Here is a 27807-nt window from a genome sequence, read left to right on the forward strand (position 1 = left end):
GCAATTAAAAATTTATGTAGTATTTTTCACAAAAATATTGTATATACAACTGGTTATTTGAGAAACAACAAATCAATTTTTGTCGAAATTAAGATGGTAGGAAATTTAGAAGGAAAAATGGATATACAATTTTTTCACACAGTCACAGAGTTAATTTCTTCTCTAGATTTCAGATCTATTTTATGTTATTTACATAAGAAACATCATAAATCAATAATTGTTTTCCTTACATTATATTCTATAAAAGTACAAGCAATAACGAGTCATTTTAGCATCCTGAAATTTAATGTTACATGTTTGCTATCCCTTATGAATTGCACATTTTTCAACAATAAAGTTAAATATCTTAAGATATAATCTATTATTTTATAAAATCTATAGAAGAATATATTTAAAAAATTTTCCAATTAAATGTTATTTTACATGTACGAAAATACTCATTTTATTAAAAATTATAAATCAAAATTTTCAAAATTATTTAAAAAAATAAATTTTACATCACAAAAAGTGACATTTAATGTACGAGATGAAATAAAGCATATTTTAAACATATTTTTAATTATTTTAAATAACACTGGTATAATAAAAACTAAATTTTTCCAATTCTCCAAAAGTGAGATATTTTTTACTCATGTTGTTTCTCAAACAATTTAATTGTAATAGCAATTATCTGCCTCACGATAAATTTTATGCGTTACTAATTTAAATTTGCCTTTTTTTAACAAGTAGTTATCGTCAAAATTGTTATTGCACATTGTAAATGTCTGATAAATGAGTGAGTTTTATGTTGCTCTGCAATAATTCAGCCGAAGTTGCTTCGTACGCGTGGAAAATAATTTCTTTCTCTTTTATGAACATATGAAAACCATTTTCCGAAAAACGACCATGTATATTGCCCACTTCTAACCACACGAATAACGCTATGTTATCTGTCGATAATATAATTTTGAAATCTGCATAATTGGAAAGTTCTCCAGGTAAGTGATTCTTTTCTATCCTTATCTGAAACAAGAAATATTGCATAAATATTTTTATAATAGTATTTATGCCGTTTCAAATTCAAAATTATATTATTTGCTCTATATGATCTACATGAATCATTTATGTATTACGTTATATTTACACAAATCTTTCATCAACGATACAAGCAATGTAAATTACTATAAATTGGATACTACAAAAAAAAAAATAAAGTTTAAAATTCATTCCCTTTGAAATATAAAATTGTGGTGTGCTAGAATTGTAGCATGCTTACTGTTTCAGCTATCCATATTTTTTCCGTAACAATAAGCATATTAATTTTAGCATTCCACAATTTCACATGCCAAAGAGAATGAGTTTTAAAACTTAGTTTTTTTTGCATTGTCATTCAAATTATAGGAGAAAGGCACCGAATTTGGAATTGCTTTGTTTTTGGACAATATTTTTTAAATAATAGTTAAAAAAACAATGTTGAAAATGAATACAAATTAGAAAGTATCTTCTATCAAATGATATAGTAATTTCTATAATATTATTTTGTATTTTTTAAATAATTTATGTTTTCGTGACACATGTTTTCGTACACATGAGTAATGAATCGTTACTTTTTAATATTAAAACGAGATTCAATGCACAATTTGTTAAATATTCTTTTATTTCAAATATTAATGAAAGTAATAAATTTATTTTAAATTTGTAAAACCAAAAAAAATTTTTTTAATATTTAAAATGTGTGTATAAACAAAGGAAAACATATTTCAATTTAGTTAATATTACTTAAGTATTTTATAAGTTCGTATATTAAAAATTTGTAGCACATGAATTGCAATAAGTAATATTTACTCAATTGAAACATATGTTTTTCTTCGTTTACACAGATTTATTTTAAGTAATTACTTGTTTCAAATAAATGAAAAATATTTTTTATAAAAATTTCCATTTAGATGTAAAAGAAAAAACTAAAATTTAATAATTATTCTTAGTAAGAGAATAACATTTCTCTGGGTATGATGACATCGCAAATATATTATCGCTATAATGAGCGATGTAAAATTCTTTCAATGTCGATGCACATTGAATAACGATGTACCACCACGCATCATTGTGTAATATTAATTAATTCACTTACAGTGACATTGGCTACTGGTACATCCGCATTTTTTAACGCATCAGGATATACGTAATTAATTGGAGCAATCAAAGATCCAGATTTATTTGTGAGAGATAAAGTGGCTATGCAAGATTTCTTGGCGAATTTTAATGATCCACAACCCACTTGAAACAGGAATTTGTCCAACCAAAAAGATGTAATTTTTATAGCTTTATTAGATTCCTAAAAAAGAGTCAACATATGCGGATATTTGTATACGAAGTGTAATACACACGTTAATTTTTCATACTCACTATTACAATATCATTGAAGAATAATGTGAATATAGATTTCATGGATTCCCATTTGTAGAAATCAATTTTTACTGTACAATTTGTTAAGGTATATAATCGATCGGATATCACATATATCGAGAGTTCGTTGGACGTGGATAAATGTGGTGTAACGATAATGGGTGCAAAGAAATCTTTGGCATAATAATGGAGCATCTTCCAACGACCTTTGATATCTGTAAATGTGAAGATTTTGTAACATACAAACGATCTAGTTATAGTTTATAACTAAGACAACTAATATAATTTTTTCATATTGAAGTAACCCAGACAACACGCATGTCTAAAAGACATCTTTAAGACGTCTTAAAAGAGACGTCTTTGAGACTTTACCAAAAGACGTCTTTATGACGTCTTAAAATCGTCTTATTTTAGACGTCTCTCTTAAGACGTCTAAAATACGTCTTTTTTAAGACATTCTTTGAGACGCCATTTAGACGTCTTTACGACGTCTGAGAAAGACGTTTTTAAGACGTCGAATGACGCACATAACCAAATCTGCCGTGTGATGCGATCAAGTCGATCGACGTGCTTATCCCGTATCAATTTTTGAACTCTTGCACGTATCGCGTGTGTGTTGGGACGTTTTGTCCTGGTTTGCTGTGTAACGCAGCCGAGTGTGGATACGTTAATACAACACAACTTTTTAACTCTCGTACGTATCGCGTGTGTAGGCTGTTATTGGAAATAATTAACCTTTCTGACAACAGTTTTTGACAATTAATAAACCGGACGATAATAGTGTTGCGCTTAAGTTGCTGTAAAATATGTGACTGAATCCAGTATCTCTGTAAAATTCTGTAATTTCCAATCACGAAAACATAAAATTGAAATATATAATATAAAATTTTGTATTTATAAAAAAAACTTATCTTAATAATAAAATAAAAATAATGAAATATAAATATAAAGTATTTTGTTTAAAATAATAAAAAATAAAAAATAATAAACCTAGCTTTTGGAATCCTTGGCGGAAAAATTTTCTACAAAATTCTAAAAAACTACAAAAATTTACAAAAGTGTGTTTCAAATTTAGCATTTTTCTGTAAAAACTACAAAAAAATGCCAGAATTGGAACACTTTTGTAAATTTTTGTAGTTTTTTAGAATTTTGTAGAAATTTTTTCGCCAGGGATGTCTAAAATAATTTTTATATAAGACGTCTCAAAAACGTCATAAATAAAAAAAATTAGACGTCTTTTAGACGTCTTAAAAACGTCTTAAATCGGGTCATAAGACGTCTTAAAGACGTCTAAAAGACGTCTTTCTGATAGTTTTATAAGACGTCTTATAGAAATATAAGACGTCTTTTAGACGTCTTTAAGACGTCATAATGTTCTCTGGGAAAGAAAAAAAGAAACACTCTGGAAGCAGAATTCAAATTCTTCACATAATTTTCTTAAAAATTTCAAAATTTGTGTAATTTTATAATTCTTTTTTAAAGTTTCTAAGAATTTTCATTTACGAATTAAAACACTTTTCAGAAGAAATAAAAAAGTATGTTTTTTTAGGAGTTCTCTTTATTGTATATACAAATTCTAAAATTATTTTAAAACTTCTATGTATGAAGAAAAACTTATATGAAATCTGAAGAAATTTAAGATATTTTTTAGAAAGTTTATTAAATTTAAAATATGAAAAATTGTTTTAAAATGAGAATTTTTTGTCAATGTCTTTAATTACCTATGGAAGACCACGACGGAGCTTGCCAGACATCGTTTAGCTGCCAATAGAGAGCTCCCATTGTCATACCCTCACCAATAGAATTTACCTCGGACTTGGCTTGCCTGTACGCTTCTGTCTCTATCCTTATAGAGACAGCTTGATTGATCTGACTGAGATATACATAATTCGTGAAATCTTGAATGCTATCGTTACTTTGTGGTATAGCAAAATTATGCAAGATCAGATGCAGCATATATTGATTGCCGAGCGGCAGATGTTGTCTGTGCTTGACGAAGTCACTGTCGACGCGAAGATCTTTCGTGCTTTGTATAGCGGTCGCTATTGTGTATATCGATGGCCAAGATTGAAATCCGTATTCAGAGCAAAATCTTGTCCGAGGATATTGAGTGATATCCCATCCATTTCTGAGATAGTTATAATAATGAACTAAAAAAACAACACAGACATTCAGTGTTAACATTATATTCAATTGAATTTTATTTAAAAAAATTGTTTAGTCTTTTTACATATTATACATTTGATTTTAAGATAATAATTTTATGATTTATATATAATTTAAGTAATTTCTTCTAAATTTTTCCAAGTTTTTTGTTCATATAATTTAATTTTGTTTAAACTTAATATAACTTTCTAAATAGCATTGTATATAAGTTTTGAATGAGAATGAGAGATTTTAAACAAATCAATTACAAATAAGATATAAAAATTTTGAAAAATTATATTTATAAGAAGGAATAAAGTTAATAAAGAACATTTTGAAATTATAGTATTAAAAATGAAATTTTATCGAAACATTTTCGTATAAGAGTATAAAATGTTTATGAATTATATAAGTCTCTTTAAATGTTATGTATATTATTGTAATTGTAGCAGCAACGTCGTGTGTGTGTGTGTGTGTGTGTGTGTGTGTGTGTGTGTGTGTGTGTGTGTGTGTGTGTGTGTGTGTGTGTATGTGTTTATTACATTTTTTATTATGAGCATTATTATTATTTAAAATTTCATTTTTTAATTATTATAAACAATTCTTTTTCTATTCTTCCATAGCAATATTTATCAATATTATAAAGATACTATTTTTAAATAACAAATCGTTTTTATTGCTTAAATCATATTTGTTATTTATTATTTTAAAGACAGCAATACAAAAATCTTTTATAAAAGATAAAGATGAAGATATATGGAGAAAGAGTCATAATTCTTCTCCACTTTTTAAAACTAAAGAATGCTTTTTAAGTAATAAAAGAATTATATATATATATATATATATATATATATATATATAAAATATATATATATATATGTTACCATCGCCATAGAAATTCGAATAAGGGTTTACTCCAGTATAATTGTATGTTTTTTCATACGCCCCGTTGCCCGGACTGGACACGACAAATGGTCTTACAGGATCCAATTTCTCTATTTCCGTTTTCAATAGATTCACGTAAAGTTTTACGTAATCTTCTTTATAAACCTGAGCGGTACCAGTACCATACCAATTCCCATAAAGCGCTGCCTCGTTTTCGTTATTACCAGCCCAAAGCACGATACTCGGATGATTTTTCAAACGTATCACATTTTGCAATATTTCTGCCTTCACACTCTCCAAAAACGAATCGCTCGTGGGATACATAGCACACGCAAACATGAAATCCTGCCAAATCATAATTCCGTACTCGTCAGCCAGGTCGTAAAATAATTTCGATTCGTAGACGCCACCGCCCCACACTCTTAGCATATTCATGTGGGTTTCCTTGGCTGACAACAGCAAGTGCCTAATAGTGTCTTCTTTAGCACCTAGCTCGGGAAAGACACTGGCTGGAATAAAATTGCTGCCTTTAGCAAAAATCGGTACGCCATTTATCCGAAAGTAGAAGCTTAACCCTTTTTTCAGAGGTTCTTCCACCAGCTCCACCGTTCTAAAGCCTACACGAATGTGCTTGTATAATACACTGTCTGCTGTTGTCACAATAACAGTCATGTAATACAGATGTTGTTTGCCGTAACCATTCGGCCACCAGGTCTCAACGACATCCTATGGAGAAGAGGAAAAAGAAAAACATTAAACTATCCTAATGAAAAAATTTTAGTAAATTTTAGATAAAATTTCGATAACATTTTGTTAAATGTCCAATGATGATGTTTTGTTAAGTGTTCCAAATGCTATTTTAGCACATTTTGATAAAACATTTCATTAAAATTTCATCAAAAATTTATTAGTTTCAAAATTTAATTAACTAGAACAACACAGGCGCGCGCTACGCGCGCGCTATTTAGTTTTTTACATTTTAAGAATAGCAATTGCAATAATAATTATCCTTTCTAAAAAAGGGCATGGCATCGATACTCGCATCTCTCGAAGTATTGTTGTCGCTTTTCCGCGATGCCGATTAAACGTGTGTGAAGTTAGCATCTCAAAGTTTAGCATCTCATAAAAATACTGCAGAATTACTTGCATCCAGCATAGTTCTACAGTTCTTGATAGGTATCAACAATAGTTTCGTTGAATTATCTATTTTAATTAAAATTTTATAAATGAGATGCTAACTTCCAAAATCACATTATAGCATCTCACCGTATTTCGAATATACGACCACAGAGAAAACGAAATCTATAGAGTCCTATCATTTAGAGACGTTCTATCAATAGTTCTGATGATTAAATTAATGAAAAAATAATTTTTTGTTACAAAACATACGTATATATGCGTGTACGTCTGCGCACGTGAATTTGGTGTAACTGGCATCTCAGATAGACAACATTAATTAATTAAAAAATTTTAAAAGTATTTTTCAACAACTATCTAGATGGGAAACTTATATTTATAGGTCTAGACATGAGATACTGATTGAATATTGATAGTTCTGTTTTTTTTAACGCAGTTCCCATATAGATACGGACGCGTACAATAGTTTTTAAAAAAGTTATGGTGTTATAATTAATAAAAACATTTTTTTTTTTTAATTATTTTGCCCGGAAAACTTGAATTTTGAAGGCTGGACGTGAAGAGCTAATTGAATATCAACAGATTTATTTATTTTAACGCAGTTTTCATATAGTTCCGGACGCGTCCAATAATTTTCTAAAGAGTTCCAGTGATATAATTAATTAAAACATTTTTTTAAACAATTATTTTGCCGAAAAACATGACTTTTGAGGGCTAAAGGTGAGATGCTGTTCAAATATCGACAGTTCTATTTATTTTAACGCAATTCATATATCGTTCCGGACGCGTAAAATAAGTTTCTAAAGAGTTCCGGTAATATAATTAATTAAAACATTTTTTAAACAATTATTTTGCCCGAAAAACTTGAATTTTGAGGGCTAGACGTGAAATGCTAATCGAATGTCAACAGTTCTATTTATTTTAACGCAGTTTTCATATAGTTCTAGACGCGTACAGTAGTTTTTTAAAAAGTTACGGTGTTATAATTAATTAAAACATTTTTTAAACAATTATTTTGCCCGAAAAACTTGAATTTTTGGGCTCGACGTGAAATGCAAATCCAATATCGACAATGCTATCTATTTCAACGCAGTTTTCATATAGTTCTGGACGCGTACAATGGTTTTTTAAAGAGTTACGGTGTTATAATTAATTAAAACATTTTTTAAACAATTATTATGCCCGGAAACTTGAATTTTGAAGACTAAACGTGAAGTGCTAATAGAATATCGACAGATCTATTTATTTTAACGTAATTCTCATATAGTTCGGGACGCGTATAATATGTTTCTATAAAGTTCAGGTGATATAATTAATTAAAACATTTTTTAAACAATTATTTTGTCCGAAAAACTTGAATTTCTAAGGCTACACGTCAAGTGCTAATCGAATATCGACAGATCTATTTATTTTAACGTAATTCTCATATAGTTCTGGACGCGTACAATAGTTTTTTAAAAAGTTAGGGTGTTATAATTAATTAAAACATTTTTTAAACAATTATTTTGCCCGGAAAACTTGAATTTTGAAGGCTAGACGTGAAGTGCTAATAGAATATCGACAGATTTATTTATTTTAACGCAGTTTTCATATAGTTCGGGACGCGTACAATATGTTTCTATAGAGTTCAGGTGTTATAGTTAATTAAAACATTTTTTAAACAATTATTTTGCCCAAAAAACTTGAATTTCTAAGGCTACAGGTCAAGTGCTAATCGAATATCGACAGATCTATTTATTTTAACGTAATTCTCATATAGTTCGGGACGCGTACAATGGTTTTTTAAAGAGTTACGGTGTTATAATTAATTAAAACATTTTTTAAACAATTATTATGCCCGGAAACTTGAATTTTGAAGACTAAACGTGAAGTGCTAATAGAATATCGACAGATCTATTTATTTTAACGTAATTCTCATATAGTTCGGGACGCGTACAATATGTTTCTATAAAATACAGATATAAATGGTAAAATAAAAAAAAATAAAGTAAAGATAAACACATGCACTGTAATTTCTTGCAATTGTTGCAATATTAATAATAACAATCGTTAGAACTTACCACAGGTACAATAAGTGAAACATTTATATATTTTTCACTTGCATCAAGTAAAACCTCATTGGTATTACTGATAAGTTTGTTTTGTGAAATGTGTAATATCGACGCTACATGACAACTGATACTTGTGACTTGTTCATCCTTGCTCTGCGCTACCTCAAGAAATATTGTGACGAGAACGTTCCAGGTATTATTCTCTTTGTGTATGTCAGTCGTAATGTCATTGATGAATATATCATTAACAGGAATCAATTCAACATCTTTCCTGTAAATAATTACTTCGTATTATTACTGGTGAAAATTTTTCCACAATTTTTCATATATTTTTTTCAGTATTTTTCTGTAGAAATTTTATGACATTAGAAAAAATTTCTTAAATTTTTTTACGAATTAGAACATTTTCAAAAATGGTTTGAAATAGCTAAATATTTTTCGAATCACATATATCTAATATTTTATATTTAATATACTTAAATAAGAATTTATCAATTTTAACTACTACATAGGCATCTTGTCTATATAGGCCTATATATTTATGTTAATATAACATTTAATTTACTATACTGTCAAAATATTTTATTTTAAAGCTCAATTTTGGAAATTTATCTTTAAAACATCACTTTATTATCATCTTAACACGTTATTACTTTATTATCATTTAAAACACGTAATTAAAAAATGTTACAATGCTACGTCTTTTATTTATTTCTTTTATTCATTTTATTGATTCTTTAATTGCTAAAAAAAATAAAACTGCTGCAGTCAGCCATCGGCGGTACTACTCGTTAGATCCCATTACGACAAAAGACTTCTTTCAGAGCAATTATGAAAACATTTTCTAGAAATCTCAATTCATATATGTAAATTTGGATATTTTCTAAGAATTTTTCATGCTATAACTTCTAAAGCAATCTTATAAAATCTGAAAATTATAAAACAATGTAAAAACAATCTACATTCTTTTTGGAAATCTTTACATAAGTATATAAATTCTGATAGTCTAAGAAATCTTCTATAATTTAAAAAAAACGTAAAAAATTCGACAAAATTAAAATTTTTTTCAAAGATCTTCTAAATTTAAAATACATGAAGTTCCAAATAATTATAAAATTCTGCAAAAAAATGCTATCTGGGATATTAGCAAAAATATAGACAATAAGAAAACGAAGCATGCTGTTAAATAATTAATCTCTTATTACCAAATACCAATTGAGGGAAAAGCAGGTCCCCAATCCCATGAGAAACTGGCTTGCATCTTACGAATATGATTCATATGGCATTGTCCATTATACTCTTTAGGTACGCACACTGGCGGTACAATATACTTTTTCTTTTGCTCATTGTATAAATCTTCGGCTACTTTAACAGCCGAACAAAATGTGACTTTCAGTAGATTCTGTCCGTTCTATATATTTCGGATAAACAAATTATCAAAATGTATTAATAATTTGCACAATTTTTTCCATCTTAATTTTTAATTACCTTGATGAAATCTGTCACGTCAAAATTATATTTTAAAAACATATTTGAAGTTTCTCCGAGCGCATGATTGTTTAAAGAAACGTTAGCGAACGTATCAATCCCGTGAAAAACCAAGATTATCTTGTGAGCTTTGAGAAAATCAACGCTCACTGAAAATATAACGTTTAGAATCTACTCATAATTTTAAAATGTAAAAAAATTGTTATCTTATGTTCCAATTATAAATTACCGTCAAAACTTTTCGTGTAAATCACGGATTGATTTCCGACCCAACGATTATTAATATCATTTTTTCCAAGCAAATTGTCCTCTATTATATTATTCTTATATAAATCTGTATAAATTCCCCCAGGAACAGTAGCGTTAAAATTGATATCTGTAAAATAAAATGATTGTAGGATTATTTATAAAGAATAATAAAAACATTTTTAAAAAAAGCCATGTATGATTTAAAGAAATTACAGATCAGATTTGAAGAAAATTACAATTAGCTTTTATAAAATCAAGTTCTTACCATTGTTACATTCTCTGAAAGACTTTTTATCTGGAAAAAAATATTTTTTATTGCAGTTATAATTAATAATAAATAATTTCGTATATATAAAAATTATAAATAATTACAAATACTTATATTTCGTATAAGTACACATATGCACATTACATATGTGGTGTGTGGGGGAGGGGGAAGAGAAAGAGAGAGAGAGAGAGAGAGAGAGAGAGAGAGAGAGAGAGAGAGAGAGAGAGAGAGACTTGCTGTGTTAAGAAAGATAAATAAAAATCAATATATTTGAAAAAATCGGTTTGAAAGGCTATCGCCATATTTTTGAATAAAAATTTATATGAATTTTTTACATAGTATAATTTCTCTATTATAAAATCATTAGCGTTATTAACAATACAGTTTACAAGATATCTTATTCTGACATAATTTAACACAAAATATAAACTATCGTGTAAACTATTCATTTTGATAGTCGCACAATTTTTTTCTAAATTGATTTTACCATTATTTGTTCTCCTCCAGACCATACAACTTCTAATTTAAATATTAATATTTTACAGCTTTATATATTTTATTTTTAGATATTTAAGTATTTTAACTTAAAGTATTATATATTTTCCAAAATAATAAAAAATTATAATAAAATTATTCTATTTTGCTTTCAAAACTAATACAATAAAATTAACTGCAATTTTATATCTAAAATGAAAATTATTTTAATAAGAAGTAAATGTAATTAAGAAATAAAATTTTTTGTACTTTATGTACTCAAAAGTATTTCAAGTTACTTTAAGTATTTCATGTATTCAAAATGATGATTATTCCAGTTTACAAGAAGTTGGAACTGATTTATAGAGATTTCTAAAAGATTTTTACTGAAAAAGATAAGAACGTCTAATAATAATATTTACCGCAGATATTAATGGTCCCTGTCCATGCGCCATTTAAAGTTATAACTTGACAATGTACAGTGATCAAAAATGAAATTCCCAATGCCAAAATCAAGAACTTCATTTCAACAGGTGATACGTACAATGAAGTGTGCCATAACAATCTACCTAAAATTAAAGACTGCAGATAATTTGATGAAAACTTCTTCGTGTGTGCGTACTCGCTTGTTATTTGTCGCTTATCACAAAAAAAACGTATCAATTTTCAGTAAACAGATAGAGACAGGAGGTAATAATTATTTTAAAGCGCAGTTATTTGTATTACTATCTAATCTACAGATGCTTTTCCGTCGGAGTTTAATTATCATTTCAGATTAGGGCAAAGTTTATCAGTCCCTAACCTTGATCTACTAAGAAAAATAAAACAATGGCTACAGGGTGATTCTTAAGTATCCTAAAAGATCCTAGATTTTAAGGGATGATTTCATCATTAATTCAAGAGAATTCAAAACTTCATGCAACCTGCGTATATTTGAAACGACTTTCTCGAAGATATAGCTAAGATCAAAGTTAAATAAAAAATTTTGTTTTTTCCAGAAATTTCGAAAATTATTCAAGTTAGTTAAATAAAATTTTGTTTGAATGTTCTAAAGACATAAAGACTTTTTTTTACTTTCATACATAATTTTTTTATTCACTCAAGAATGAATTCAAAGATATATGGGGAACACTCTTAACGAAAAATGTATATATATATATATTATATATATATATGTGTGTGTGTGTGTGTGTGTGTGTGTGTGTGTGTGTGTAATATATTCGTGATCTATACTATTACAAGCTTCGCCTTGTTCTTGCTACAAACTTGCTGTCATACTAATAGCAAGTTTTACCTTGATCAAAATGAGTGAAGTTTTAATCAATTAAAGGTTTTATTAATCAATATTTTATTAATTAATTATTAGTAATTTTGTTATTAATAAAGAAATTTTAATTTTTAAAATTTTAACTACATTTTATATTAATTAATAGAAACAGTTAAATTTTCTATATTTTCCCTCCCCAGGATAGACATAAAGACCTCTGATTGGTTAATTCTTTTATGCGTTATGCAAAAGTCTGTGCTCCTTTAGCTTAATTATATTATATTAGGCGCGCGCACGTATACACGCATACATACATTTATAATAATTATATACTTTATAAAATTTTTTCTACTCCCATTTATCCTTTAATATAATTTCCTACAGTTTCAAATATATTGTTTATTACAGATTATAATATCAGCATTATATACATATTGTTGACATTAATGTCATTCTTATGTTTAAAAAATGATTGATGATTGAAGTTAACATTTAATTTGTTCGAAACTTTAATTAAAAGTTATTAATTTTGTTTTTAACTTGAAATTTAAATTAAAAAAACATTTTTTAATGAAAAAATAGATACACACGCATACATATATGTTTATAAAAGATAAACATTTTAATAATAGTTAATGTTTAAACAAAAATGTAATTTTAAAAAATATGTAATTATCTCAAATAATATTTAATATTTTGTAAAACTGATAAAACGATTAATGTTTGATGAATCGATTTTTTGACAATTGATTTTTAAGTCTTCGATATAGATCGTTACAAAATTCTTCTGAAAAAATTACCTGCTTTTAATCTCTGCGACATTAAAACTTAATTAGTAGAAAAAATAAAAAATAAACTGAATTATTAGTGTGAAATTGTTATATATACATAGAACTATACACATATACGCGCGCGCGCACACACACAGTGTGTTCGTGTAGTTTTACATTTAGTTACTGTGGTATAATTTTAATTTTCATGTATGAATATCGTCAAAAAATGTAGCTGCGATTTTTTTTGCTTTAAAGTTCTAAATCGTTTAAGGACTACCCTGTACACGTAAAAATTACATTATATTGCATTTTTATAATCTTTACATTGCATGAAATTAACAATCGTATAAGTACTTCGTGAACCTCGACACTTTTTCGCATTGCCAATCCCGCGAGTCGCACCAAATGTTTCTTCCTTTTGATAGGGTTAATAAAAACTCACGAGTTAATTTTAATTTTATATTTTATTTATTAACAGATTTTATTGGTATAAAAATATTATATATTATATTATATATATTTATGCCGAGTTACAAGCGCACGTTCAGACTCTATGCATTAATATTTACAAATTATTTGCCACGTGTAAAGTTTTACGCATAAGACATTATGCGTAAAACCTTTCGATAAATGTCCTGAAATATACGAGAATAATGTCCATTTATTGATCGTCTGTATCCGTATATTACGCATATATTGTAAATTATGAAGTTGAGTTGTAGGAATGGTTTTGAAATAGTAATATAATATTTCATTATATCGATACCTCTCTTTTCTCCTGTAATCTTTGATATTGATCTAATTTAACAGGATACTTAATCGCCTGTAACATCGTATATAATTCTTAGTAATATTGTATAATATATTTCAAATTGCATTGAGAAAGTCTCATTTTCATTTTATTATTGAAAACAAAAAAAAAAAAACGTGAAAGAAAGAATGAAATACATGTGTATTTATTCTAAGACTCCACTATTAATTCTTTATTAAAAAAAAAAATTAAAAAAAAACAAAAAACAAACCTGCACAAAAAATATAATTAAGGTCGTAAAATAAATATATTAGTATCTCACAATTTGCAATCATAATTAAACGAATATACCTAGATCAAAATGAGAGTTTAAGTTTGCAAATTTTTTTGTAGGAAAACGGAGAGGTCTTTTTATTATAATTTTATTAAAGAATATATTAAAAATGGTATCGTGTTATTGAATGTTTTCAAAGCATGTGACCATCATCTTGAAGATAATTCGACCGATTGACTTGCGATTTTATTGAGATACCATTTTTTGAGATACTAAAAATTAAAGCTAGACAAAGAATTTTTTACCATATTTTTATGTTATTTTTTGTCATAACCAAAAAACGATTAATATTGAAAAATTACTATTTTGCCATTCAAATATTTTGCAAAACAACTAGATCAAGCACTTTAATGTATGATGCACCAAGTGTCGAAAATTGCAACGAATATAATGGCTTCTCTCTATATATTGTTGCGTGATTTTAAATCGCTCAGAGAATTTATCATTGTAATTACAAATAATAAAACACTTTATATATTATTAGATACATGACATAAACAAACGTAAAATACATATATTAGTCAGTTCTATGTAACAGCATTTGTGTGCAACTAGTAATTTGTAAAAAAGAAGACTATATTTCAAGTGAAACGGGAGAACACAATTTACATTTTCATAAAGATGTGAGGTTAATTAGCGTTTCCTTTTTCTACTAGTATATACATTCTTTTTGCTATTAGATGGAAACTGACCTAAATAATCTATCTCAGAATCTTTTTGTTCACTTATCGGTTTAAAATTGCGAAAGGATGAGGTAGAGGTGATATCAGTATCTTCAGACCCTAAAGAAAAAGACAATACAAGCAAAATTAAATATAAATGAAAATTTAGCCAAAATAATGGGTATCTTTTCAAATAGCATAAAACGAAAAAAAGAAAGACGACATTAAGTCAACAACATTGAAACAAAAAAATGTTAGAAATAAGTAAGAAAAAGTTTTATTCAGTCGGAGCTGGATCTTAGTGCGTAATATTATTGCGTGAATTTATGTACATTGGGCGAATATTGATAAAGATGTTTATCTCAAACAGTAGAGAAATTCGATTCAAATCTTGGATGTGAAGGTCTTTTCCGCAATAAGTTTTTTATAGTATTTTCAGGATAAATATGTAATGTCTCAAAACATCAACGATAATATAAAAATTTTATAGATTCTATTATTACGTTTGAATACCTATACAAAATTTGAGCAAAATTTTATTATTAGTTTAAAAGTTATTAATTTTTTAATCAAATATTAAAACGTATGTAAAATTTTACAGTATTTATGTAGTACAAATTTTATGAGGAAGTATACATTAAATACAAATTTTTTACATATATCATAAATATGTTTATCGTATATTAGGATCTAGCTATTCATTTAAAAGTTATTTATGTAAAATAAAAAATATGACCATTTACGCTGTATAAATTATTGTGTCAAATTATTTATTATTTTGTACTTTGCAGATTTCAGGTCATCATGGTCAAAATTGAAGAAGTTAATAAGAATATTAATAAAGCTTTTATATAAAAATTTCACATATTCTTGAGAAATACTATTAAATTATCAATTTAATTTGTCATATTACTATCTTCTAAACAGAAGAGTAGAACCCTGTAAGTGTAATCCCTTTCATTAATGATAGATTTCTATAACAATTATTAATTAATTATTTAATGAATTTCACAATTAAAATTAAAAATTTGTCGAATATTTCAATGATTCCGCTAAGTCAGATGATTCATAATTATATAATAATCACAATTCTAACTTCAATTCAAAACTGTGTCTCAGGATCGAAAATTAATGCGCAGTCTACTGGAAAATACATATAAATGCAGTGATTATACAAGTGATATTACCATCCAGCATCGATCGACTAAGACTTTTACCTACTTATCAGGATTAGGAAGTAACGTGTTACTTGTAACACCGTTAAAAACATTAATAAACGTTATTATTATAATAAAAAATTCAATATTGTTACTGAAAAAATATAACTACGTTACCGTCACAATTACTTTTTGATAATAAAGTGTTACTTTTTTTTTAACTGTAACAGCAACATGTTATATTTTTTAATAGTTTTCCGCAACAATTTTTTTATTATAATATTAACAAAAATAATACAATTTTGTATTTTAAATTCGCAGTATCCTGAAAAATTTAAACAAAAAGATTTTAAATTATTGAAAATGCAAATAAAGCGTTTTGATTTTTATTAAATTTATAAATACAACGAAATAATTATAATATAGAAATAATTATTCTTTTACTGTTATTTTTTACATTTGGAATGTATTTTTTATATAATTTTTATATAATCAATCCTTATTTTACATCATCCTTTATTTAAGATATATTTAAGATTGTCTTAAATATTTTAAGATATCACAAATTATAGAACTACATTATTACAGCATACATTTTAGGAACAATTGTGAGTGTGAAATTATCATAGTAAAATTTTTTAACACAGGATTAAAGATGTAAAAAAAGTATAAATTTTCCTGCATTTATAAATTTAATAAAAATTAAAATTTTTTATTCACATTTTAAACTTTTTAAAATCTTTTCTTCAAATTTTCCGCAATTCTGCGAATTTAAAATACAAAATTGCTTTTATTAAAATTGTAATTGAAAACATAAAAAACAAGCTTTTTGTTTAATTTGATATTGTTTCAGTATTAAAAGTTACGACAAAAAAAGAATCAATATTTATTAAGGCTAATGAGTTTGACGAATCAACAACGGTAATTAGTTACTTTTTCAATTCGATAACGAGTTACTTTTAAGAAATAACTTTCCCCTGTATCTATATATATTATTCACATATCGGTCACTTATTAGTTTCACTTATTATAAAAAATATTAGTTCCTTTAATTATATTAAATTTTTAATTTCCCATACGTATACTGTTGAATCTCTTCTACAAACACTTAAGAATGTATTACACTTACAAATGTGTTAATATTTATAATTTAAATAAATTATAGATAAAAGTTGCGTTTATAACATTACATTTTTGTTAATAAATTATAGATGAAAACTGTGTTTATAACAATACATTTTTATAATTTTCTTACATTATTTATTATTATTTTTCGTTAATACTACATTTAAAAAATAATAAAAATCTCCATTTTTTATATAAGTATTTTATATATCCAACCTGACCTTTACAGCGATTCTGAGTTTAGTTGCTGTAATAATAAATAAATAAATAAATAAATATTGTTTATTTACAGAACAACTAACCTCTGCATCTCAACGAAAAACATCTTACATACATCTTAAATACTTAAAATACTTATATTTTATCATTATTTCTTAACACATTTCCATTTAAGCGCATTTTATTCTTTGTTAAAATAATTTGTAATTCAAATAGAAAATTGCTATCAATTTTTTTCTAATATTTTCAACTGCAATATTAGAATATAAATGGAATGTAATATAGAATAATCTGTAATTTTTAAGAATGCAATATATATATAAAATCAGTAATTTTTTCATCAAATTTTCATCGACTACGTTTACACGTTATTAAACGCAAATTTAGTTATATCCGTAGATAACCATGTTGTTATTGATCTGCAGTTTACTAATCTGTAATCACAATTACTGACATAAAATGTCACATAAATGCCAATTAAATTCAATTTTATAAATCCTACCAAATCGGATTTACCTGTATATTTGTTTATTTAAAAATAAAGTAAGTAAGCTATAAAAATGTATTGTTAAGAAAAATGTAATGTTCTAAAAACAATTTTTGTTGATGATATTTAATAATTATAACTACAAATGTTAACTCTTTAAATACACACTTTCTATATGTACCGTTCGATACACATGGGATCAAATTGACCCCAACTAGCTGAGAAAGTATCTTAGAGACGCTATTAGTTTTTTTGGTTTGAAAAAGTTCTGGTATAAAGTTTACATATCAAAAAATAATATCTGGTGGCCTGATAAAAAGAAAATTGTTGTATGCAGTCAAGAAAAATATAAAATTTGACGCCCCAAAGCATATAACAACTATTTGATTATAAAGTAGAAATTTTAAATCAATAACAGATGTAGCATTGAGGCCTGTCTTGACATTCTAAGTTAAAGATATTTCAAGGCAAACTTCGTTGAGATCATGTTGACCTTTAATGTACTCAAAGGGTTAACCAAAACTGATTAATAGTCGTGTAAACTAATATTATATAAATAATATTATATAATTATTATTGAAAACAGGTGTAAAACAGACAATGCTTAAAGATGTTATCACACTTACAATCCCTGCAAAATAAATTAAAGTTAAAAAGGTGTTAATATTTATATTTTAAATAAACTATATATATATATATATATATATATATATATATATATAAAAGTTGTATAAGTAATATATTTTTGTTTTTTTAAAACACATTTTTATAACATATTGATTCTTTTACTAAAAATTAAATTACAAACAAAAAAAAATCGATTTTTTAAAATAAGTACTTCAAATATGTTACTTCAAATATAAAAATTTGATTAAGATAATTTATGCAAAGTTTTATTTTTATATTATTAATTCTAAGTTAAATTCTAATTGTTCTGTAAATAAATAAATAAATTTTATTTATCTATAAAATAATTAATCTATACTGAAATTATATAAATGATTTTGAACACTTAAATTATGCATATAAAACGATTCAAATTTTTGTCATTATTTCTAAATTACATTTCTACTTCTTACTGAAATAATTTTTCATTCAGGTACAAAATTGTTGCTAAATTTTTGCATTACGTACATATAAAACAATCAGTAATTTTTAAAGGATTCTTTACCATAATATTCATGTAATACATCTTCTAAGTGTAATGCATCCTTAAAAGATTTTTTACAATACATTGAAAACGGCAATCAAACTTTTGAGTACAAATGGAAGAGCGTTATCTTACATCCGTTATCACGATAAGATAGTATTTATCGGAAACCAAAAAAATATTAAACAACAAATTATATAATACTAAACGTACCATGTGGCTTTTGATTTATCCTATTACTTATACATTGTTGTACGTGCTCTTCATATTCCATTCCATTGCTTGTCTTATATTTGTTGCATATATTACATCCAAATTGATTACTCTCATTATCATCCTTTTCGTTATTTGTCTCAAATTGATCGCAATAAGCGGCGTGACCTTCTATCTCATTATGTGGAAATAATTTATTACATATAGGACAGTTCACATTCTTCACTGAAGTAGGTACATTATTGGATTGATTGCTATTCTGCGTATCAACTTCCTATAAATAAAAAAGTTAGAAGTAAGCGATATACCCTATCAAACATTTAAAGAGAAACACAGGCAGATTCAAAGATAAATTTTTTTAACTTACTCGATCCATCTTAGATGATTTGTCCTCATCATCGGATAAAAGTTGATGTTCCCAGCTTCCATTTTTATTTTCTATTTCGCATAATTCTTCTTTCTTCTCTTGTTCGAAAACTTTCAGTCTCTTTTTCTTGTTTGGCTCCTCATCACTATCTTCTTCCTTATTCGTTGTCTCCTGCACCTTCTCCAACTTCGTTGTTTTTGTTTTGTTAACTGGTAACTGTTTCTGTCGTAATCTAGATCGTAAGTTTCTTGGTATTGGCAGCGGCCGAATTTCCACATCCTTTTCCACTGCATCCTCTTCCTCATCGTTCCAGTCATCTTCCAGTTTCTGACGGATTTCTTCTTCTGTCAATGTATTATCCTTTTTTTTATTTCTCACCTGTTTAACTTTATTTTCATTAGCGTGTCTCGTCTTTGGAGCCGCCTTAGCGTTCACTCTTCTTTGTTTATTCAGAATTAAACGCGCTTTAGGATTGGGAGGTGTTATTCTTCTAGGATACGTGGTTAATTCAGGCGACATTTTTTCGTCCTTTTCATCGGTTCTAGTTTTAGAACCTAGATGTTTAACATTCTCACTGTTAATTTCTGTGTCAGTATTTTCATCACTTAATACGTCATTCGTGATCACGTTCGAATGTTTTGTTGCTTTTTTATAACTGGCGTGCGCATTCTGGTTCGTATCACCTTTTATATTGTTTGATTTATCAGATTTAACTCTCTTTTTTCTAACACAAACAAAGTCATACCGATCGTCGTCCTCGTCCTCAGTGGAACTCTTTGTATTCAGCCTACCGATGATAGTATTCGCTTTACGTTTACTAGCTCGTTCATAACCGTCTCGGTATGTACATTCCGTTGATTTGATGGTCGGTTCAGTCTTAGATTCTGTTAATGATTTTTTATCCAAACTACTGTTAGCGGGGCCGACCTACAGAAACAAGGATCAGAATCAGAATAAAATTGAATGAAGTAAACAACTATTTTTTTTTTGTAAACAAATATAATTTATTCAAAAATGTTTCTCGCAATTTACAAATTCATTCGGCAATTGTGTGCTCCTGTAAACACCCATGTATATTATACATATTTTGATATATAAATTCGATTTTATAGGATTAATAAAAAATATCAAATGTACGTGTATTTGTGTATAAATGTTTTTTCTTTTCTTAATTTTTTCAGCAAAAAATGCCAAAATGGCTCACAAATAATTTTACATGTACACTTTGACATAAGTGATGGAAGCGACAAGTAACGTACGGAAGTTGTATGCACCTGCGTTAGTATAAATAATAGTGATGTAGAGAAGAAGGTAGTATAATGGCCACTCGTAATACTTCCATTATTAGATGACTTCTTAGTGATTGCTTATAAAATTACTTGTATTTTAGTTTCTCTTGTTTCTCTTAGTATCACTTGTTTTTCTTCTATTCAGTGTTACATTATTAGAAGTCACATTTTTATAAATAACATTTTTAATAAAATTTTATAACTTTAAGGCCCGGTTCCACAACTCACGGTTAAATTAACTAGCCGATTATTCCATTGGAATTGACTAATCGTATTTGTTAATTTTGCTTAACGACAAATACAATTGGTCAATTCCAATGGAATAATCGACCAGTTAATTTAACCGTTAGTTGTGGAACCGGGCCTAAGTCTAAAAGAGGAAATAATGATGTAACTGTTTTCAATTTAAAATACTGATTATCAAAGTTAATGTACAAAATGTAAATAAAGGTCATACTACCACCTTTTCCTCTAATAAATGCACCTTATTGGATATGGTGTATTGCAATATTATTGCATAATCTTAAAGAAAAATAGAATTATATTACAAGATACTTTAATAAATGAGAACAAGTTATGAATAACATAACTACTTATAAAGATTTTTCGTGAAATTAACAGAAGTGTGCAAATTAAGATTTTTTAACGCCAAATCAAATCGAAATATAACTTTTAGTTAACAACATAATTATTATTAGATTGAAATTTAATAATAAAAACAAATATTTAAAAAAATAATATTGATTACATAATATAACAGAAAGTCAATTTACGTATATTTTATAACATCGTCAATGTGAATGTGTTCAAATTCTTTAGATTCGAAATTTTCAGGTTAAATATCGAAATAGTTTGAATTAAAATCCGAATCAAATCGAATCTTATCTCGTATTAAAATAATTCGCACATCTCTAGAAATTGATGCATTTCTTTCGTCATAAATTTTTTCAACTTTTATTGATAACTCTAAAGAATTTCAAATTAACACATTTAAAATAAACGTTTCAAATATATAAAAACGACATAGAAAGTGAATATAAGTTTTAATAATATGCCTAAGAAAATGCGAGACACTTATGTTTAAAAGAATTGCTGCACATAAATTATTCAATAACAATACATTAAATTTTATGACAAACGTGTTGGAAAAACACGTATTAAATATACATTCTTCAAAAAGCAGAGTACTCTTTACTCGCTCATTAACGATACGAACGATACGTAGGGAGGGATTGTAGGGAGGTACCCACCTGAATGGGTGACCCCCACTGAAATATTGAATTGGTAATGGGTCGCCAAGTGTACCACAAATCCGCCATTTCCTTCAAGTGCTGGCTCACGGACCGTATCACTTGGTCGCACTGATCGGGCACGTGCGCCTCTTTGCAATGCTGAAATGGCGTACGTTCCCGAGCCAAAGATCGAGCTGGCGGTCGCAAAGGCACGTCGTTTTCATTGACGCAGACGTCGAGCGGATTCAGCCGCCATCTCTCCAGTTTCTGGACGACCTCGCTCTGCGCATCCTGTGCTCCCGTTTTTTTCTCCGCCGCGGCGGTATTCTGGTACTCCCGCGATGCGTTGTTCAATCTCGATGAAGAGAATCGATTTGTACTGTGCGTGGAATTGGTAACATCAAACAGCTCGTCGCTGTCGGAACTCTTACGTCTGTACACAGGATTCCTTGCTTCGAAAAGGGACGGAGATTCCGGATTATTGATACAGTGAACGGTCTTACGTTCGTGCATCATTGGAGATGTGCGATTCAATTTGTACGAATACGACGGTCTTGGCATCTCCGTACATTCCTGCAAGGTCATCTCTTGCTGCACATTCATGTTGGATGTAATATCTGATAGGCATTCGTTATCGGAATGTTGTGTCTCCTAAAAAGTTTCATAACCAGACAATGAATTCGTTATTCATCTCTTTTCTATTTTTATCGTTACTGTCATTACATAAAATATCTCAGGTTTAAAGAAGTTCTCCAAATTAAAAAAAGTGAAGAGAAGTTACATGACTTTTCATTCATATATATCTTTTAATATAGAACCATTTGGCATTGTCATCTTTAAAATAGTAAATAATAAAATAAAAAGCAACAAAACCGCTAATTTATTTAAAAATATTTGTAATGTAAAAAAATATTAGCAACAAAAATTTTTTTTAATTATAATAAACGAGTTAAATATAATAACAAATGTTTATCATATTTTTCACTAATGTGATGACAAATTGTGTATCTCATAAACATTTTTTTTTTTAAACAAAAATGATTTTCTATGGTAGAATTGTATTTTTTATTCTAAAATTGTTTTTAAACTCTATTTTTTCTTATAGATAAATATAGTTTTTCCAAATTCTTATATTACTTATCTTTACCATCTTTAAAATAATAAATAATAAATAAAAACAATTAATAAAAACCATAATTTGATATTTAAAAATAGTTTCTATATAATAATAAATATTAATGTGAAAAAAAACTGAAAAAAATATTTATAATAATAATTTAAATGTAGTAATAAGTATCACTGCAATATTTTTAATAGTGACAAATTGAAAAAAAAAAGTTGGATTCATGAACCTTTTTTTATTTTTATACGAAAATAATACAGTAAAAATTTCACTTATTTTTAAACTCTATTCTACAAATTCCATTCTTTTTTAAACATATAGTGTTTTCACAATTTTTATTACTATATTTACATTTAAATTACTTAAAACCTTTGTTCCCATAAGATTTTCTCAATATTATTTTAGGAAGTTATTTAAAGAAGATTATACAAGTCAAAAAAAGTAAAAAATGTTTATATATCAATCATACTTATTTTCAAAATTTTATCCTGTTCTTATATTATGTAAAGAGTGGAGAGCTTCTTCAATCTAGGAGTTTTTGGCATTGCCATCTTTACAACAATAAATAATGAACAAATTTAAGCAATAAAAATGATAATTTATCGTTCAACAATAATGGTTTTATATTGATAAATACTGATATAAAAAATTCACAAAAAAATTATCTATAATAATAAATATAATGTGCTGAGCATCGTTAATACATTTTCACTAATAATTTCATATTTAAAGAGAATTGTATAATTCATACAGAAGTGTGTGTAAAAGGCATACTCAACACTGCGAATTCTTGTGAAAAGATTGGAAAACCTCTTTAAGGCTAATCTACAATATACGCTTTGCTTCCTGTTTTTTGCCTCTTGCCTATTATCTTTTTATCTTTTCGCATACTGTTTATCGAAATTAACGAAATAAAAATTAACTGATTAAAAAAAAAACAATACATGATAAAAAACATTCATCGATAAAATGATGTGCAGAGGCAAAAAGGCTATAAGCAAAAAGCAAAGAACAGATTATGCAGATTAGCCTCTAATATATCCCAAAGTTACATGCAACATGCAATCTATAAATTATTATTATTATTATTATTATTTTTATTATCCTATACCTCTTGCATATTTTTATTATTAGAAGTAACATTCGATGTATCTTGAGACTCGTTGACAAATTCGAGTAATCTTTTCATTTCTTTATACGAGATTCCTGGCTCATATATTCCTATACCTAAAAAAAATAAATAAATGTTAATCATTAATAAATTTTTAGTTTCATATTATTCAAAATAAAATTTAAAAATAAACATTTAAAAATTAAACATGTTAGGTAGAGTAGAATTTTTGAGTCATTGATTTTTTGTTAAACTGTTCCATCTAGTAATAAAATTTAATTTCTAAACACATTAATTATTTGAAGCTAATGTCTATATTTTCTTTACAGCCATGTGAACTAAAGTCTAGTTCTACCCTAACCATTAGTTTTTTATGTTGTTGTATATTCTGTTTCCTATCTATAATTTATATCAGTTTACATTAATTTATTCTTGCTAATATTCTATTTATGTGTAATATTCACTTCATGTGTAATATAAGAATAATTAAAGAATCAAAATATGTATATAAGACATCTTGTAAAGATATTATAGATAACTAATTTTCAATATTGAGAAGATATATTTTTGTTATTTAAACTATTTTTAGAAAAATTATATGTATTCCAATATTATATATCATATATATATAATAATTATTAAAATTATAAATGATATATTGAGATATTATATTTAATTATTTTACTATTTCAATTGTAATTATATCTTTTTCTTTTTACTATAACAAAGGTTATTAATACAATTCCTGTTCAAGACAAAACTAATATTACTAATCATTTATAAAACAATGTAATTAAAGTTTATTAAATGTTGAAAATCTAGAAATATATTTCTATGTTTTTAAATAAAATCATGCTTGATTATATACAACAGAATGTGCAGGACATACTGTGTATTAAAATACATAAGATTGAGTTTTTATGTCCACAGAAATGTTTATGTTTCTGAATAGCACGTGATTATTTATACGTTCCCTTAAGCTTCAAATAGGTTTTAGATAATCAATATATGCTATTTAAAAACAAATATTATTGACATTACATAATATTAATAGTAATAGTAGTACATAACAAATATAAATATTAGAATAGCTTAGTAGATAAAAAATCCTCTCTACTCAACATCAGGATACACATAGAATATAAGAAATTATAAACATATATAATAGTATTAAAATAACAGAATATATAATAGTATTAAAAATTAGAAATATATAGAAACTATCTATATCTTAAAATTTAACACAAATTCCAGATTAAAACGAACGTTACATATTGTTTATTTAGTGCAACGTAATCGTTTTATTATTTGCAAAAAAGAAGGAAAACTTCTAACTAAACACATTGAACGAAGAACGATACTTTTATCCTTCTACCATCGGTTATTACATCAAAATTATTAAAAAATTATATTCTAAAATTGTCATGTCCTCTTTATGCGATCGTGTTCAATTATATCCTGATATTCCAATTATATCCTCATTGTAAACATATCCATTTACCTGTGAGTTCGCGCTTCATCTCTTCCTCCTCGATTTCCCTCGCGGTTAACCTCTCATTTTTCTCGCGTTCCATGCCGTCGGACATCTCTTGTCAAAGATAGAGCGGACTCGTACAAATCGCGAACTTCTTCTCCTTATCAGTATCAGACGGAAAACACAGTGCCCGCGGCTCTGTCCCCGCGCGGGAATCTTCCTTAACAAAACGTAAATAAGAGCCTTTCGAGCATCGCTCCTTCCTATTCGGTGTTCCTCTTGTTCCTCTATGTTCCTCTCTATTGCGTTTGGATCACTAGATCCTGGATCGCCGTCAGAAGATGCTAGTTATTTCTCTTGACCATCTTATCTTATCTGTGCCAATCCGCATGACAACGTCAAACGCACCATTGACATCGGAAGAAAATGAAAAAATAAGACGGAAACTTTACGATGGGAAGAAGAGTTGAAGTCTCGTTCTGTCTCTTTCTAGTAAAATTTGATTGATTCGTGTAGTTATGTGGAAAAAGACGAAATGCGGATAAAGCTAACTTCATATGCGGCGTAACTTGCGTAAAAGTAACTTGCGTGTCGACCAATCAGTCTTTAAAGCCTCGTCTACAGAAGTCGCAAACAGCCAGTTGCGACTTGCGATAGCCAATGAGCGCCTAGTTTCTAGTTAAAGCTCGACAATCATTGGCTGTCGCAAGTCGCAACTGGCTGCTTGCGACTTCTGTAGACGGGCTTTAAGGGCCATCTACAATGGAGTGTTTTAGTCGTAACAGCGCTAAATCTACGGCCAAGCTGTTTACAATATAGACGACGTAGCAGTAAAGGCCCTCACACATGAATTGACATAACCATAACGTAAGGTTTTGACGCGTCGGATTGAGCAACCATAACCGTAACCTGCCGTAACCGACTAATTCAAGTACGTGATTGGTCTAAACCTTACTGTTACAGTTATGTCAATTCATGTGTAAGGGCCTTAACATACAAGCCAGTCATCGCAGAGAGGCGACCAAAAACTAACCCAGAACGCCCGAATGCTCATCGTAAGCACGCACCGATTGGCTCAATGTCTGCTATAGGCCGTAAGCAGTAAGGCAGTACGAAATGAAAATATTTTCTACGACTACTGCTACGGCCTACGACTCTCCATTGTAGATGGCCCTTAAGAGAGCGTTTCCATCGAGCGCGTCGTCCTTCGCGTCCAATCAAAACGTCCCATTTTATTATGATAAAATATAATAGATGTTTTGATTGGGCGCGAAGGACGACGCGATGCGTGACGCGCTCAGTGGAAACGCTCCCTAACTTTCAATTGAGTTAGTTTTTTGTTATATTATAATTTTTAACTTGATAACATTTAATTTTCTAAACTATTAGGTTTAATTCTTTTAATTTAAAAACTCTTTTAATTAAAAAAACCGACTTTTTAATTTAACTTAAAAAATATATTAACTTACCCAATTTTGATTTTGCATCACAAAATTTGTACCTCGTAATTGTTAGCAAAAAAATAAAAAATTTTTACTCTTAAATTCTTATAAAAATTATAATAAAATTCACTATAATAACGAAAAGTTATACATGCAAAGCGCGCTTATGTGTTGTTTACAAAAATAAATAAAAGAATACGTTAACGTAAAAATTATTTTTTTATTAACAAAGCAATTGCTTTATTAATAAAAAAATAACAATTTTTTTACTAAATGCAACAAAACGTGAAAATTGTTCTGCAGCATATATATGAACATAAAAGCAACACGAATATAAAATATATAATATTAAGTATTATAGATATCCAATTAAAAATTAAAATGTTAATTTTTACTTAAAAAAAATCTTTGAAGCATTAAGCACTTCTCTAATCTAGAATTTTTAGTTGGGAATTAAAAATCTGTATTTTCTCGACAAAAATAATATAGCTTCAACATTTAATTTTTTATTAAGTATTAAAATTACCATTAACTTTATCCAAGGAACAT

The 27807-nt window shown here is 27.4% G+C and overlaps 1 protein-coding gene across 1 annotated transcript; it reads right to left on the reverse strand.

Annotated features, from left to right (window-relative positions):
• On the reverse strand, positions 1 to 26460 carry LOC105834207 (beta-mannosidase). Its single transcript, XM_036284442.1, has 16 exons — positions 25844 to 26460; positions 24343 to 24458; positions 22127 to 22759; positions 19588 to 20514; positions 19221 to 19494; positions 11505 to 11651; positions 10606 to 10635; positions 10321 to 10467; positions 10092 to 10240; positions 9809 to 10014; positions 8613 to 8874; positions 5415 to 6141; positions 4107 to 4535; positions 2386 to 2600; positions 2111 to 2314; positions 1 to 1002 (listed from the first exon to the last, which is right to left on the reverse strand). The coding sequence occupies exons 1-16, from the start codon at positions 25926 to 25928 to the stop codon at positions 745 to 747; spliced, it is 4809 nt and encodes a 1602-aa protein (XP_036140335.1). The 5' UTR covers positions 25929 to 26460; the 3' UTR covers positions 1 to 744.
• Between the last annotated feature and the right edge of the window lie 1347 nt (positions 26461 to 27807).

The sequence above is a fragment of the Monomorium pharaonis genome, chromosome 3 (assembly GCF_013373865.1).
Source record: "Monomorium pharaonis isolate MP-MQ-018 chromosome 3, ASM1337386v2, whole genome shotgun sequence".
Classification (NCBI taxonomy): Eukaryota; Metazoa; Arthropoda; class Insecta; order Hymenoptera; family Formicidae; genus Monomorium; species Monomorium pharaonis.

Bases quoted from the DNA above. Each gene is read 5' to 3' on its own strand.
- LOC105834207 (XM_036284442.1), bottom strand. From the start codon at position 25,928: ATGTCCGACGGCATGGAACGCGAGAAAAATGAGAGGTTAACCGCGAGG. The intron at 10,241-10,320 runs GTAATTTATAAT...TTATATTTTCAG, and splicing joins TTACACGAAAAGTTTTGACG to TGAGCGTTGATTTTCTCAAA. The intron at 1,003-2,110 runs GTAAGTGAATTA...TTCTTGTTTCAG, and splicing joins TACCAGTAGCCAATGTCACT to ATAAGGATAGAAAAGAATCA.